The 15,476-nt window shown below is 39.1% G+C and overlaps 2 protein-coding genes across 6 annotated transcripts in view; one reads left to right on the top strand and one right to left on the bottom strand.

Annotated features, from left to right (window-relative positions):
• Nucleotides 1-67: 67 nt before the first annotated feature.
• On the top strand, nt 68-14,129 carry LOC146600184 (beta-1,4-galactosyltransferase 3-like). Its single transcript, XM_085326025.1, has 7 exons — nt 68-170; nt 476-939; nt 7,202-7,437; nt 8,286-8,476; nt 9,127-9,249; nt 12,140-12,244; nt 13,445-14,129. The coding sequence occupies exons 2-7, from the start codon at nt 702-704 to the stop codon at nt 13,584-13,586; spliced, it is 1,035 nt and encodes a 344-aa protein (XP_085182151.1). The 5' UTR covers nt 68-170; nt 476-701; the 3' UTR covers nt 13,587-14,129.
• Nucleotides 14,130-14,694: 565 nt separating this feature from the next.
• B4GALT4 (beta-1,4-galactosyltransferase 4) overlaps nt 14,695-15,476 on the bottom strand; it is a 30,121-nt gene continuing 29,339 nt past the window's right edge. For all 5 annotated transcript variants that reach the window (XM_085326024.1, XM_085326021.1, XM_085326020.1 and 2 more), the window contains exon 7: nt 14,695-15,386. In XM_085326024.1, coding sequence (XP_085182150.1) covers nt 15,245-15,386 — 142 coding nt within the window. In that variant the 3' untranslated portion in view covers nt 14,695-15,244. The remainder of the gene's footprint in view (nt 15,387-15,476) is intronic.

The raw sequence follows: 15,476 nt of genomic DNA, 5'->3' as shown, positions 1-15,476 counted from the left end.
GGAGCTGTAGTCTGACCGGCGGCGAGGGCGCGGCAGCGAGGCGGCGCGCCGGCTTCCCCTCACGCGAAACGCGGGCGCGAGGCCGGGGCGTGGCTGCGGTGGCAGCCGCGTGACGGTCGGGCGGAAACGGCCCGGCTGCCGCCGCCGCCGCCGGCCAGCTCCGCCGGGCGGTGAGGGGATTTTGTCTCTGCCTCGTCGCGCGTGGGGACGGAGCGGGGAGGGTTGGGCTCCTCCTGCGGGGGCGGTCGGGGGAGCGGGCCCCCTCCCGCAGCGAGCGCGCGCGCGCACCTCCGCCTTTTCCCGCCCTTCCCCCTCCCCTCCCCCGCGCGCAGGTTGGGGGCCGCCGCGCGGCGCTGCCCGCCTGCCCCTCCCCGGCGCGTGGGAAGCCCCGCCCCGCCGCCTGCGCGGGCCCTGCGGGGCTGGGTGGCCGTTAACGGTCCTCTCGCTTCTCTCGCTTCTCTCGCCTGTCCTGCAGATGCAGCGGTGGGAAGGGAGGCCCTGGCTGTAGCGCGCCAGGCGGGAGCCCAAAGCGTCTTGAGGAGGTCATACTGGAAGCATGTGCTGCTGCTGGAGAAAGCTAATTCTTGAAAAGGATGAGATCTGCTACACGCACTGATGTAGCCCTGAAAGTAAAACGGTAGTTTGTGAAAGGCAACTAAAACTCTTCAGGAGTCTCTATTCCAGAGCATGGTTTAAAAACAATGTCCCTGTCCCGTGTTGAAAATCCTTGTTTTCTGCTCTTCCTGCTTGTCTTCCAAGCGATATTTATCCTGATACTGTACCAAGGTGGACCTTCAAATGTGTTTCATGGGTTTTTAGATTCACATCAGATTCAGGATTACTCAAAAACTCATGATGTGTACACAAATCTCAGCTTTTTTACTCACGCTCCTAATGAAGACACTATGCCATACTGCTCAGTGCAGTCACCAATATTTGGTATGTATGAACCAGTAGTGTTTGAAATATTGTTTTGGGGTATAATGASATAGCACACTTCGTAAAAGTAAGCTGTATTTTCAAATTTGTTCCGTTTTAAAAGCTCTATGGTCTGTTATAATGGTATAATTACACTGACAAAATTATAGGATGTAACAGAAAAGGTATTTTGCTGATACAAAACCTTCCAATATTAAGGCTTTTGCAAAGATTGTAGGGGAGCAAGAATGAAAACAAAACACTATGTTAATGTTAAATTGGGATTTTTTTATTATTATTATACAGTTGTTTTTACTTGTGCTTGTGTATCAAATGTCTGCCAATGATTGTGCTTTGGGAATCATTTTAAGTCTAGAAACTGGATACCTTTGACCTCTGTACTCTTTGGCTCACCTGGGTTGTTTCAGCCTTATGTTGAGCCTGCAACTCAATTAAATTGGTGATGCTAGCTTTAAATAYAGTTCCCATGAAAATGGGACTTGAAAACAGACCCTGAAAAGCTTGGTATCTTACTTTTCTTGCTGACCTTTTTGGCCTATGGTTGTTAATGCTTCTTAGGCCTTCTCATTTRGGCTTAAAACTGTAAGTTTGGTCACAGATTTCACATTAGAGCCGGTTCTAGATGGAGCATTAATTTGGTTACTGCGCTACTAAAATGGTTGAGAAGCTTTAAGTAAATGCAAAACAAACCCGTAAAGCAAGTCTGTTAGAGTRTAGTTAGTATCTCTGGTAATACTGAATCAGTTTCACCAAGATAGCTAAAAATGGACAAATTCTGTAATCATGCACATATAGCTGTTTTGGCTATTCCTACTTCTTCTTGGTAAGTAGTAGTAGGTAACTCCTTTCTATTTTTCTGCATTGGACAGAATTCTGTATATTAAAATCTTTATATATAACCAGTCTTGAAGTGCTATTTAGTAATTGCACTAGTATTTTAGGAAAGCAAGTCATTTCATGGGGAACATTATAAGAGTGATGCCTGATCCTGGTTCTTGGTTGACAGAAAGTGTTGTGGAAAACTGGTGCTGTGTACTTGTGTCAAGTTACGTAATTAGGCTAGAGGACTTGCCTGGCCTCATGTACATGAGCCCTTTGACTCTGCAGTATTCTTGTTGATGATTATTCATTTGTGGGGTGTTCTTTCTTCCTCTTTTGATGAAGTTAAATGAACTATGTGTGGCATGTATGATGATATTGTATGATAACTTTTCCAGTGTATACTTAAGCATTTCACTTAGAAACTGGTCTACTAAATATATGTTACTGAAATACTAATATTACCACAGGTACTGGTTGTTACCATCTTGGTGTAGTCTCTGTTCATCACTAATGAGAATCAATTCCTTTGTGAAGCTACAATTTTGCATTCCACCCTTCTTTGTTTTATTTAAAAGCATATTGGAAATATGCTTGCATCCACTACTGTCAAAAATATGCTATCCTGGAAGAGACAGAAGAGGAAGTTTTGGTCTAACTAAAAAACTAGGTATGTGTCTTTGCAGTTTCCCTGCAAACCATCAGATAAGCAACAATAAGTAGTATGTGTGGAGGAGGCAGAAGCAGAGTAAAACTACACTAAAATAATCAGTGCTCTTAGAGTAAAGGAAACTTTGTAAGATCTCTTATTCCCTCCATCCTTGGGAGCATGGAGAATAGAGGGTGGCATGCATGTGGTACTCCAGAGCTAAAATGAGAACGTAGTGTTGTTAGTTATAAACAGAAATAAAGAGTAAAGTTCATTTGAAGGAAAAAAATACGATCTAAAATGTTATGGAAATGTTGSTGTATGAGAAATTAGAATTGAATGTGTGAACTGTTGTTGCTGTGAAGCACTTGTATAATCTTTTGGTGTGTCGATATGAATTCACTTTAAGGAAAAACACTCTGGTACAAAATAAATTTTACTTGGTATTTTTATTTAAATATAAGAAATAAGTTATTCTGTCTAATGTTATTATAAGTCAACTTCTTCAAGGTGTTTTCTTTTTGGGGAGAGAGAGGCTGAGTATTTTCTCTAAAAGCACGTGCTACTGTCAGGTGCTTGCCCTTCATTTTGTATGTGATAGGTGCATATAAATATATATATAAATAGTTTATAAATGTCTTGATTGATTATCATCTTCTCTCATGGGTCWGATCTCTGTTGGAAACTTACATCAGCGAGAATGGTGCCTTTTAATGTTAATTTCATAAACTCCATTAAATGAAATTTCAAATCAATTCTTGTGGACTCCAGTCTCCAATTCAGAGCTGGTAGTAAGTCAACGTGTCTACTCTAAGTGTGTTCAAGTACCTGGAAGAATGCCAAGTGCCTTAAGTTGTTTCTGGACCAGGGCTTTTATGAAGTGCGACAGTTTCTCTACTTATGTGTACAGTATGTCATTTCACTGATTGTTTTGAATGTAGGATCAGCTTGCAGCTCATCTTTTTCCAGCCTCCTGAATCATTTTCATTCTTCTAGGATAATGAAATAAGAATTAACTCAAAGTATAATTGCTGAACATCTTTACCYGGGAGGAACTGAACCTTTGCTGACTAGTGTTACCTTTTTAAGCCTTAGTGTACTAGATAATCAGTGTCTTCATTGTTACTGAGAATGAGTTATTTCAGTTCATTTAAAGGTTTCTACACAAATACCAGTTCCCTGCTTCCTTCTTCATTGTTTTTGAGCATTCATATGCTGAAGTTGAGCCTTTCAGACTTTACCCACTGGCATTTACATTTGAAATCTATGCTTCTCACTTTGCACTGTGTTGTCTCTTTCAGCTTTTCCTCTTACAAGGAACAAGCTTGACACTAGAAGAATTGGGATTTTTTTTTTAAGAAGTGCCTTTCTTCATTATATATGCTCTGTGAGTTGATTTGGCCCTTGCAAATTTTAATAGGTCAAAGTTCTGTCTGTAACTGATGTTTTAAGTATGCTTATGCCATGGAAGAACTTTTTCCAAGCTCTTCTTAAAGCATTTACTCCCGTTTTCCTCCAGTCTGTCATAACCTTTTCATGAGCATGTCCATCTGTTCTGGTAATGGGTAGTTCCTGCTGTGCTTTTTAATGGATRCTGTCCTAATAAAGCTACTTTCCTTCATATTTGAAGAAAAGTAAAAAGGGCTGTTGTGGTGCTGAGATTTACCTTTTGCTGCTGTTGAGGGAACGTCAGATTCTATCACCGGAAAATGGTTTTTAAAATTAAGCTCTTTGCTTCTTGKTTTTTTCATCCAAGTGGTGGTAGGGTTATACAAATATGACTACAGTAATACAGTATGCTACTGCATTTTCTCTTTGAGATTTTCATCTGTGCTACTGTTTCCACTTGGCTAGCTTGTGGAAGTTTGATTATCCTTGTTGAATTCAGTAATTGTAACTGCTTGCTCTGAATTAAATGTTTAGGAAGAAGGTGTTTAGAAGTCATGCAGTTCCTTTCATAAGATGGAATAGGTCTAATCAAAAGCAATAGATCCCCCTGATATTCAAATACRTTGCCTAAAAAGTAAAACAAGCAGATAGTGCAGTGTGCTGTCACTGGAACCAGCTAACAATGTAGACAGGGAACTGTAGTATTTAACTCTTCGCACTAGAGTTTCCTGTTCATATTACATGCRCTCCATTTGGTGGTACAGGTGCAGAAAGAGCTCAGGAACCAGGCTGAGAAGAAAATTGTTCAGAGAYTTCAAGGAATTGATTTTGTATCTCGTCTGAATTGGGATTCTGTTCTCTCTAGCATGTCTAAGATGGATTTTGTTTCCTTTCCTAAAGCTGAGCTTTAGCTATTTTGTTTTGGCCTGTTTGGACCTGCCTGCAACTGCTCTGTCCATGTGTGGGATTTAATTGGATTACAGTGCATTAGTCGTTTGTTAGTTGAAGGTAGACAGGAAGGAGGTTAGAGAGACAGAATTTAGCTTATAGCCAAGGAATGTGGGGCAGCCAGAGTTTTAGGGGATGTAAGTCACAGATTTTAAATTCTTTGTCTGTGTTTCTGTGGAATGTATTAAGATTTGAATTTCTGAGCTGAGCTGTTTGGGATGTGGAGCCAGGCTGCTCAGGAGAACATACCATTTTGAAAAACTTGATGAATGAAGATGTTACTCAGATACATGGTTCATGAGGGTATAGAAGGAGACAGGAGTGAAGCTATTGCATATTATCTTACTCTTACCCATATGTCCACATTTAGATTTGATATTTGGAATTTGAAGATAAACATTGCAAATTCTACTCTGTAATATGAAGGGCCCTGATTGTATTAGAGAAAATAAAATCATGCCTTTGTGGGAGAATAAGAGTTTAATTCCTTTTCTTATATTTTCCTTGGAACAGTGATGTGTAGATGTAATCTAATCTGAMTGTAACATCTCTTCAGCAAGCTCCAGTTGCTACTGAATCAATGGTTAATGGCACTTTYGTGAAAAGAACTGATAATGAGGGAGTTCGTAAATATAAAAAGCAACATAAATGACAAGTTAAAAACAATGTTGAGCTGAAATTTGGTCTTCTAAAGGCAGAACAGGAAACTGACTTCATAGAAGTAGATAATAACATGATATCTTAGCAATAAATATCATCTGGATTGATGGGCCTACAGTCTGCTTCTCTGAAGAACTACTGCTATGCTGTTTCAGGCATAAATACATGGCTGTACTTGCGTATTCCTGTTCAAGGTAACAGAGTTGGAATCAAACCCCCTCTGTAACAGTTTGGTATTGCAGCACCTTGTCATTTGCTCACAAGGTAAGCTCAGATGTTCCTTTCTAATGAGAAAAAAAAAAAAAGTACAATTCAGAGAAGCTAGACCTTTGTGAAATTTTGAGGAATAAGATCTGAATTTTTTGATACTGAAAGCTCACTACAAAATGGCCACAGCGTTGACTGTGAGCTTAGAAGGAAAAGAAAAACTCAGCTATGGCTTAAAAAATAAAAGTCTTGCCCCACAGGTTTTTGATAGRAAATACTTTGGGTAGCATAGCTGACAGAGAATGGTTGGAGCAACTTCAAGCTATAGCTTTAAGTTGTCAGTTTTTAATTGTGATTTAAGTGAAGATTTCTTGCTAGTTCATTTAAGTAATAGATTTTAATAGTGTTCTGCATTTGTGCTTTATTTTCTTACAGAGGTTGACTGTCGGTGGTTGCAAATCACTGCAATTTAATGGTTTCCAATTAAATACAACTCTTATGTTAATTTTGGAATCTCTTCTCACTACCATGAAGGATAGGCTATATATGCATTTAAGCAATTGTAGAACTTGGAGTGTTTATTCATATTGTTAAAATGGGAGACTTCTGTTAAAATGGTGATTGACATTTTATGATGATGATTCTTTTTACTTGTGATCTGTCAAATAATTTGTTTTCCTTCTGAAGAACAGCAGAATTCAGATTAAAATGTAGAAATCTAGCATTCTTTTTTATTAAATAAAACTGTTAAATGTAGTGCATAGCCATTATATTTTTAACTAATGTATTGAGTAGAGGAAATACTACTTGTAGTTTCTCTTGCTACCCTATGCTTCCTCTAAGTATGCAACATCTGTCTTCTTCCTTCACAGCTTGGTAGTTTGCTTCTCTTAAAATCTTGATAGTAAAAGTACTGCTTAATTTAATAATTGTGTATATAACCAAATAATATAGTGAATACCAGGCTACCATGATTTCAAATCTAACTTGATTTTTTTTTAATTTTCTGTTAGAAAAGTTAATACTTTCTAAAGTATTTGTATTCATCCAGCTTTAAACTATTTTTCTCAAGCTTGCTGAAAATTCTTTTGGATATTTTTGTCCTTGGAGCTCACCTGAAAAATAGAAGCTTAGATGCTTTTTCCATAAGGATAACAAAAGGAGATACGTCTGTTCATCCTGATCTCTTTTCAGCTGTACTCTTACAGCAAAGACCTTTATTTAAGGGTACCATCTAAGCAACACAACAGGGAGCCAGTACCAGGAAAAAGAAAGTTATGCAAGAGCCCAGTGAGATCTGCTAGCTGTGATGGGTTTCCTGATGTCTCTCTGGTAGGCAGCTGCCAGCCTAGTGCTGCCTGGAGCCATGGTGATGTGTCTGAGCTCAAAGCAGCAGCAGAATTCGACGTGTAGGCATAGCTGCATCGCTTTATTGACGGTTCTGTGCTAGGGAGATAGTAGTGTTTTCAGATAACGTATATCTACAACTGACTGGCTTGAATGATGGTTGAGAAACCATCACCTTATTTCTGACCTTATTTCTGTTGGTTTTGTTTGTTTTTTGTTTGTTTTGTGTCTCTGTTCTTGCAGTTGGTCCATTAACCATCACCTTCAGGGTGCTCCCCAGTGAGAGGATGATCATCCAAAAAAATCCTCTTGTTCAGTCTGGTGGCYGCTACAGACCTCCTCACTGCTTGGCCCGCTACAAGTCAGCCATCCTTGTAGCATATAGGAACCAGGAGCAGTACCTTCGGCATCTTCTTTACTATCTTCATCCTTTTTTACAGCGCCAGCAGCTCAGTTACAGCATCTACTTGATACAGCAGGTAAATCTAAGTTGGATGTGTCTGGTGATGTAACTGAGCTTTCTAATTACAGATTTAGGTTCTGAATGAAATGTAAATCTTCTACTGTGAAACTAATGTTTTATGCATGAGTTGAGAGCAGGTCAATCACATCTTGTCCCATCTCCATGGCTACTAATGTTGGAGTATCTTACCACTTGTTAAAATCATCATCACTCTGCTGTTGATTTGTTTTTTTCTCTGCCAAAGGGATAAAGGTATCTTTAAATGTTAGCTTGTATTTTCAGCAGTTGGGAGGGTTGGAATGTGTTTTGTGTGTAGCCTGTCAGTATAGCTGCTGAGTAAACTGTTGAGAGTAAATGCAAAAATGGAAGTCAGAGAGCTTTAGTTCATGCTCAGTATCAAATAAAAACATCTGACTTGAGCTTGTTGTGGGCCAACCTATGCATCACATCACTGTTACTTACAGATGGAGACAGGGAGAAGTTTGGGGCTCATTAAATAAAACTGATAGCAGACTGGGCAGGGGAAGTAGCTTTTTCATCATCAAGACATTTCCTTACTTCCCAGCTTTAATAATCAGCAGTAAGGGCAAAAGTGTTGATTCGCAGATTTAGACCTGAGAATTGACTTACTGGTCTCTTAAAAATTGGCCTTTTTTGTGCGCTTGTGGTATACAACCCCTGATGCAGCACAGCTTATAACAATTAATGAGAATATTGTGAAGAGAGTAAAATTTTCAGTCTGCGACATTGGATTTGCAGCCAGAACTGACTCACTCCAGYGTCACTCAGTTGAATACGACTTTTGCAATAACACCAGTTTGAATTGAATTATTGTCTTTACAAAATGCAGGTTTTCTTTTYCAGGTGGGAAATGGTACATTTAACCGAGCAAAGCTGCTTAATGTTGGTGTCCGGGAAGCCCTGAAGGATGAAGACTGGGACTGCCTTCTCCTGCATGATGTGAACCTAATACCTGAAAATGATTATAATCTCTATGTCTGTGATGAATACTATCCCAAACATATGGCTAGTGCCATGGATAAGTTTCAATACAAGTAAGTGCCTCAGTCTGCTTGGGATGTGTGTATTCTMACTGGTTCCCTTTCAGGATACAGATAGCATGAACAAGGACAAAGAAAAACATAACTTCTAAGAGTTTCTTTTTATTATTTTTTTTTTAACTAGTGATTTCACCAGAAAAGGATGTTCTTAACCTAAGCTTGCAATTCTGAACAGTTGCCTGAAGTTTCTTATTCTATTGTTAGTTCAGGTTGGCAGATGGTTTTACTGCCAGCTTGGAATACTCTGGCACTTTTCTGTTTGCCAATATACGATGGGAAATACTAGACTACATGAAAGATATAAGATACAGGTATTTGGAATTAAAAGATGTTAATTTTAAAACCAGCTTTACTTTGGACTATTGGGTAGTGGGCAGGGGTAGGAATTACACCGAATTTGCTGTTTCGGGTTTTGGCATTAGAATGGCAATCCCTTAATTCAGAGCTTAGAGCTTTCTTCTGAGTATTTTTTTTTTTAATCAAATTTGTCCTAACTTGCTACTTCACATCCATCTACTTTTACGAAAAAAAAGYACGTGAAAGATTAATATGCATATGACTTGAATGATGTTGTTAGATAGTTTGTGAAGGATTCGTATTAGCCCTCAGTCTTGATGCTTTCTGTTCTTTTTTTCCTCTTTTAGTCTGCCATATAAGTCCTTTTTTGGGGGTGTATCTGCTTTGACTCCAGAGCATTACATGAAGATGAATGGGTTTCCAAACACATACTGGGGCGATGATGGTGAAAATGATGACATTGCTACAAGGTACTGATGCACTGGACATTTACTCTTAAAACAGAACCAAGATAGCTAGTGAATCATGTAGCATTACCCTAAGAAAAGAACTAAGAAACTAGGTTCCTTAACATGCTTGCAGTAGTGTTGTAATTCAGATGCTATTGGCATTTGGAATGGTTGAGGTCTGAAAATGCTTAGGCACTATGAATCTAATCATTGTATACTGGGAGGACAAAACTTTCTTCATACTCTGGATGGTAGAGAATGTTAATGCACAACCTTGTGCACTCAGTTGCTCTGGGGGTTTTTCCAAGGGGTATAACCACCAGTAGTTGATAAGTAACTTCACTGACATTAAGAGCCCTCAAGGGAAGGAACATACAAGCTTCATGAATGAGAAAAGCAAGAAGGTAGTAACGTAAGYATTTCTTAATTCCCGAACAATTGGGAATTTAAGATACATTGTGTATACATATTGCTGTAAATACTGTCTTGTCACTAGTTGGAATTAAGGAACATAAAAAATTTTATCTCCAGTGGTGGATGACTGAGAAGTCATTATTATGAGTCAGTGACAGCAAAAACAACAACAAAAAAAMCCCTTTTCTTGTACCTTTGTTGCTATGGCAGCATTATGCTGTAAAAGTGAATTTGATTACTTCCAGGTATTCTCCATAATGCAAATTCTGAGTACAAAATCATGACTGTATCTTCTTTATCCAGCTTTGTTGCAACATTTCATCTAGAGGATACCTTTATCATCATGTACTGATGCACGCTCAAGGGGAGTTTATAAACTGACAATAAAGACACTTTTTTTTTTGATCTTGCACAGTGTGACAAGTTACAGAGTTTCAGTAGAATGTTCTGTTCAAGGACTGTGGGAGTTTTTACAAACCACTGTTCCTTTGGGAATTGAAAGTTGGTTTTTCTAACACATAATTCCTCCTTTTCCTTTCAAAGAAAGCTAACTAAAAGAGTATACAATTGTTTAGCAAGTTGGCATTTACTGTGGAATGGAATGCCAGGAAAATAGATCTTTAAATCAAACACTACAATGCTGTCTATTCAGCTTTTCGCTCAGTACAGCTTAGGCCTTTAGTGTAGTCTTTCAAGTACCAGTGGTGAAGAGTCATACCAACTGTATGCAAGAGTACTTCTTTACACAAATCACTTAAGGTAAGTAGGTTATATAGATCCCCAAATTGCCCTTTCTTGAAGGGAGGTGAATCTTGTGCCGTTTTGTGAAAACTTACACTTAGCAGTATAGTGRCTTGTAGGTGCACAGAGGTCAGGGGTAGTGACTGTTAATGATTAATTCAACTTTCCAAACTCAGGAAATGAGCTGGGTGTTTTTGAATGGTCACCATAATACACCTACTGGGATATGGATTTTAGAAAGTCTCAAATGCATCCTGCAAAAGATGAACAAAAATAAATTGGAATCTGAAATTGACATTGCAGCCTGTCTTATGTAAAGATTTCATGTTGGAATGCTGCTTATTAAACCAGAATTAACCGCCCCCCCCAAAAGTGCTGGCTGCTACTTATAATTGGCACAGACTGCAATATTCYATTATATTAGTTGTTAAAGCTAAATATTAGTCCTACTAAACACCAGCATCTACCTTTTATTAGAAGAAAACACTATTTGAATTGGAATCACTTCTGTGTTAACATCAACTACAGAAAAAAGGTCTGTTGGGGTTCTTCTTGAAACTGTAAATGAATGTTGTATTAACTGTTTCATATTGGGTTATTATTTTAATCTTCAATATAAAAACTGCAACAGCAAAAATAGTTCTTCATTCCTGCCTTTTCTTGTCTTTTTTGATTGAATATGCAATATGCTTACACCTAGAAAATAAGAAGTCTTGTCTAAAACCCTGGATGAAATAATATGTTATATGTACTCTTAATGAACTGTTGTAATCATTAGATATCTCTAGACTAGCAGATATCTGAAATTCTTTAGCCTGTTTCTTTCAGCTTTGTAGCAATCCTACTTCTGTGCAGCTTGCTTCAGTACTTGAGCTCATCAGAAGGCCATCAAATGTTACAAACATGTCAGATGAACTAAATCAAGCAAACATTCACTGAAACTTATGTTCACAGAAATCTTCTTTGCATAAGAACCATCCTATGGTAACAGAGGTTTGCTAGATCTAGCACTATTACTGGCAGTTTTTTTCTTAGTAAGTTAATATAGATGCCATCAGCAATGGATTTCTTGAAAGTCACCGAAAATGCAGCTTTTAGCAACTCTATGCTGGAATTCTGAAGCTTCTGTTCAATTAGTACTTGGCAAATTGTACTGCAGCAGACCAGCCTGAATTTGTTGCTTTGGTGTCTTTTAGTTATCGCTATTCTTTCATGCAGTCAGTCCTCTAATCAGATCCTCTGTAGGAATGGCTTTAGTCAAAGAAGAGGAGACTTCATCTAGACTCAGGACTGGGTTCTTTAAAGAGATTAGATTTCCTTATAGAAACTACAAGAATTAAAAAAAAAAAAAAGGAAAGAAAGAAAAAGAAAGAAAGAAAAAAAAAGAAATGAACAGAGCCACCTCTAGGCAGTAGATGCTCTGCCCTTATTAAGTGAATATAATGCTCACTTGTCAGAGGCATGGATGTTGCACTTGGATGGCCCTGTACACTGTTGTTCACTCCCTTTTTGCTAATCATCTTTCTTCCTTGTCCAAACCCATAGCAACCAGAAGCTTCCCATCCCAAACCCAGCTAGAACCCCCTAGGGAACACAATTTGGCACCAAATTGTTAAACTTACTTGCTCCTTTCAGCCTCTGCATTTTGCTGAAATTGTATTAATACTGAAAGTCAACTGTGCCCTTGAACTTACTGTATCCAAGCCTAGAGATGGCATCTTTATGCACAGGCAAACACTTCATTTTTGTTTTAAAGGATTCAGTTGGCAGGAATGAAAATAGTCCGGACACCACCTCATATTGGACGCTACAAAGTAATGGACTCCAAGAAAGAAACAGAGATCAGAGAGTCTTGGAGAAGGTAATGGCTTGGGGGGGGGGCACTTAGATGGCCACTGTGTGCCTTGTTACTGTAACCATCATCTTTCTCGAACAAGGCAGAATGGTTTATACATGCCTAATGCCACACASTATGTTTCTGTTTTAATGCTGCTGAAGGAAGCTCCCTGTTTTTGCTGCTGGATTTGAGGATAGTCCATTTTAAAAACATTATTTTGCCTTGCAGTGATTTAAATTACTGCATCCTTCTGGTAGCGCTTTCACTAAAATAATGCAAAAGATGGCCCACCAACACACACACAAGTTATATCAGAAGCTAGTACAGATCCCCAGTCAGTTTCAACTGAACTGTACTGCTCATGTCTTTGCCTTTGAAGAGTGGATGCATTACTTCTGTTTCCCTCATCTTACTTAGTAGGAAGGTGTTGTTTTGATAGACAGCTGCCAGTAGTGTCAAACTTCAGCATTCCATTTTTAAAGTGCCACCTCAATCTACCTTGTAAATAGGGAGAACTGAGTTTGAAGAACCTTTTGTTATGCCTTTTCTAAAAATCATTATGCTACTTCTATATAATAAAAATTCACTCTTCTGTCCAAGGCTGTACTACATTAAAATCATTGCAGATTTACTATGACCCATTAAAATAGAGGAAAGCAGCATTCTAGCTTGAAGAAATGAGTAAGGTGCATGACAAAAGACCCTTAACAATGACCTAGTTTACATAAAGGTGCTGGAGGGCRGCCCTGGTTAAAGTGTGCTGGAAGCTTCTCTTACTGAAACATCAGGCTTCCCTCACATAGTATTAACATTGAGGTTTCTGTAACAGTCCTATACTAAACCTACCTACAGCAGCCTCTGTATGCCAGTACTGCAAACCTCTTTCCTGTAGTCCCAGGTCTCTCTCAAGCTGCTGCCAGGTTCTTGTTTTTGCAGTGTGTAGTTGCCACCTCAGTCATCTCCTGTGTTCTAGTCCAAATTGTGCTCCTTGTTTATAAGATTCAGCATGAAGTTAGTCCAGTTTATCATAAAATACCTTCTCTAATCTATGTTATGTGAGAAATACATTCTGGGGGGTTTCTGCTAGCACTTTCATTGATCTGCTAAGCTCTTGCCATCTGAAACATCATTTCTTTCCCTGCCTCTATTCTAAAGCATCAGCTGCAGACATTTCCTATATGGGGTTTTCTTTGCATCTAACTGCAGGTATTCTTCCTTCTTCAGGCCTGCTTCCCGGCATAACACCAGAAAAACATGGAAGGATGATGGAATGAACTCATTAGAGTTCAAGCTCCTTTCTAGGAAGAAACACCCTCTTTATACCAACATCACTGTGGACATCGGCTATGTTCCCCCATTTTCTTAAGGGAATGAAAAGAAAATTTGAGTTTGAGCTTACTGTGGCAGCACATKGGCATTGAGTCTCTACCTCCTGTGGTACAGCACATGCTCCACCTGAGATTAGTCCTTTTGTCTCCTGCACTTCACATCTCTTCTGAGCATACAAGACTTAGAAGAAAAGACTTCAGGCATAGGGTAACRATAGCTAATGAATAGGACATGGCTTACTGTATAAAGACTCTCTCAAAGTTCTGTAAACCAATACCTACTGAGCCAGGTGCACCCCAGGTCTTGACAATTTAGATCTTCTTGACAGCAAGGTGATGCAAGTTTTTTAGTACCCTGTGTTCCATAGCAGGATAGCTCTATCCTGCTTCCTTAAATTGTAAATGGGATGCAAGCTGTGCCATCAGACACTTCTATCCTGGTGGGGGCAACAGCTCCTCTGAAATACTGTATTCTGAAAAAGAATTCACTGACTCTGTTACAGTATTGAAACCTGTTGCATTTCCTGTAAATATTTTTGTGAATTTTGAGTAAAATAAATTGAGAGTGCTGTTTGGTTTGAGATTTTCTAGAATACTTCCTAAGAGTCTAATGAAATACCAGAGAATAACTAAGTCACATGAGCTGTGACCTTGGCAGGTACTTACCTGACTGTGAGACCTTGCCCTTTTTGTAATCTTACTCTCTATAAAGGCAGTCAGTAGCACTGCCTACCAGACACAACTATTTTGCAAGCTTGAGACAGCTATTTTTCATAACTGCTCTCATACAATTTTTAGCAGAAATCCTGTTGCACACTAGAACTGTTAGTTTTCCACAGATCACCACCAATCTTCTAAAACAAGAAACATCAATAATAATGGCCTGGGCATTTATATGAATATGCACTGTGCCAACAGTGAGGCACAAAGCATCACAAAAAAACAAAGCAGAAAAGCAGAAAACAAAACAAAACCACAGCAGTTTCTCTCCATCTCCCATAGCTAGCCAATGCACTTCCTTACGAATCTCTCCAGAATAACAGCCTGTAGACTACTGCAGAATTAAGTGAGCCTTTCATTTTGCTGCAGGACATTTGAGCACTCTCACTGCATAGTGAGTTGAGCTTATGAAGGACAAGAGATGCCTTTTGAATGAAATGGGTTTTATTTTATTGAGAGGTTTTTAACAACCCCTSAACTGTTACCACTGCTGCCTTCCCTCACACATAAGCAGCTTTTCCTTAGGCTGGAAAAAATAGCTTTTCTCAGCAAGTCTGTAGATGCTGAAATATTCTTGTGCTTTGAATGAAAAAAAAGACTGGCCTGCTCCTTTTGAAGTCATGACAATGTTGCCAGTACTAAGCTGCCTTTCCAGTACAACAAACGTAAGTTTAGTTATGAGAGCATAGTTCTTTCAGGAGGCATAGTTCAAGTCCTTCCGCTGGACTAGCCCAAACAAGGGAACTTTTATATATGTCCCAGCAGAAAGTGCATAGAATAACACCAGGAACTGTCCCCTAAGGTCAGTCCATGTCTCTAGTCCTCACAGAAGGAAATTCTAAACCAATCAGTTAGATGCTGTGAAGAAAACTCTCTCCTCTGTGCTACTGAAGTACTCGTTCAAGCAGAATGCTGGGATTCAGCTGCCACAAACAGAAGGTCTGTCCCCATCTCCGAGAAACTGTGGTGCACATCCTTACGAGACTTTGGGCTGCACACTGAAATCCACTGTGATGTTGATGTATAAAGGATTATGTTCCACTGAGAGCAATTTATATGAACAAGAATTCAGTCCATCTGTTTTCCACGTTCTTGACACCTGGCGTAAAAGCTTCATCCTGAGTACAGAGCAGAGAAGAAAATCTTCATAACAGCATAAAATGAAAATGCATAGGAGAGGAGTGTTGAGCTCTTCCTCATTATTAGTA

The sequence above is a fragment of the Rhea americana genome, unplaced genomic scaffold, assembly GCF_003343005.1.
Source record: "Rhea americana isolate MKP2758 unplaced genomic scaffold, rheAme1 scaffold_126, whole genome shotgun sequence".
NCBI lineage: Eukaryota > Metazoa > Chordata > Aves > Rheiformes > Rheidae > Rhea > Rhea americana.
The sequence above is the reverse complement of the archived record's forward strand: the minus strand, read 5'-3'. Positions and strand labels throughout refer to the sequence as shown.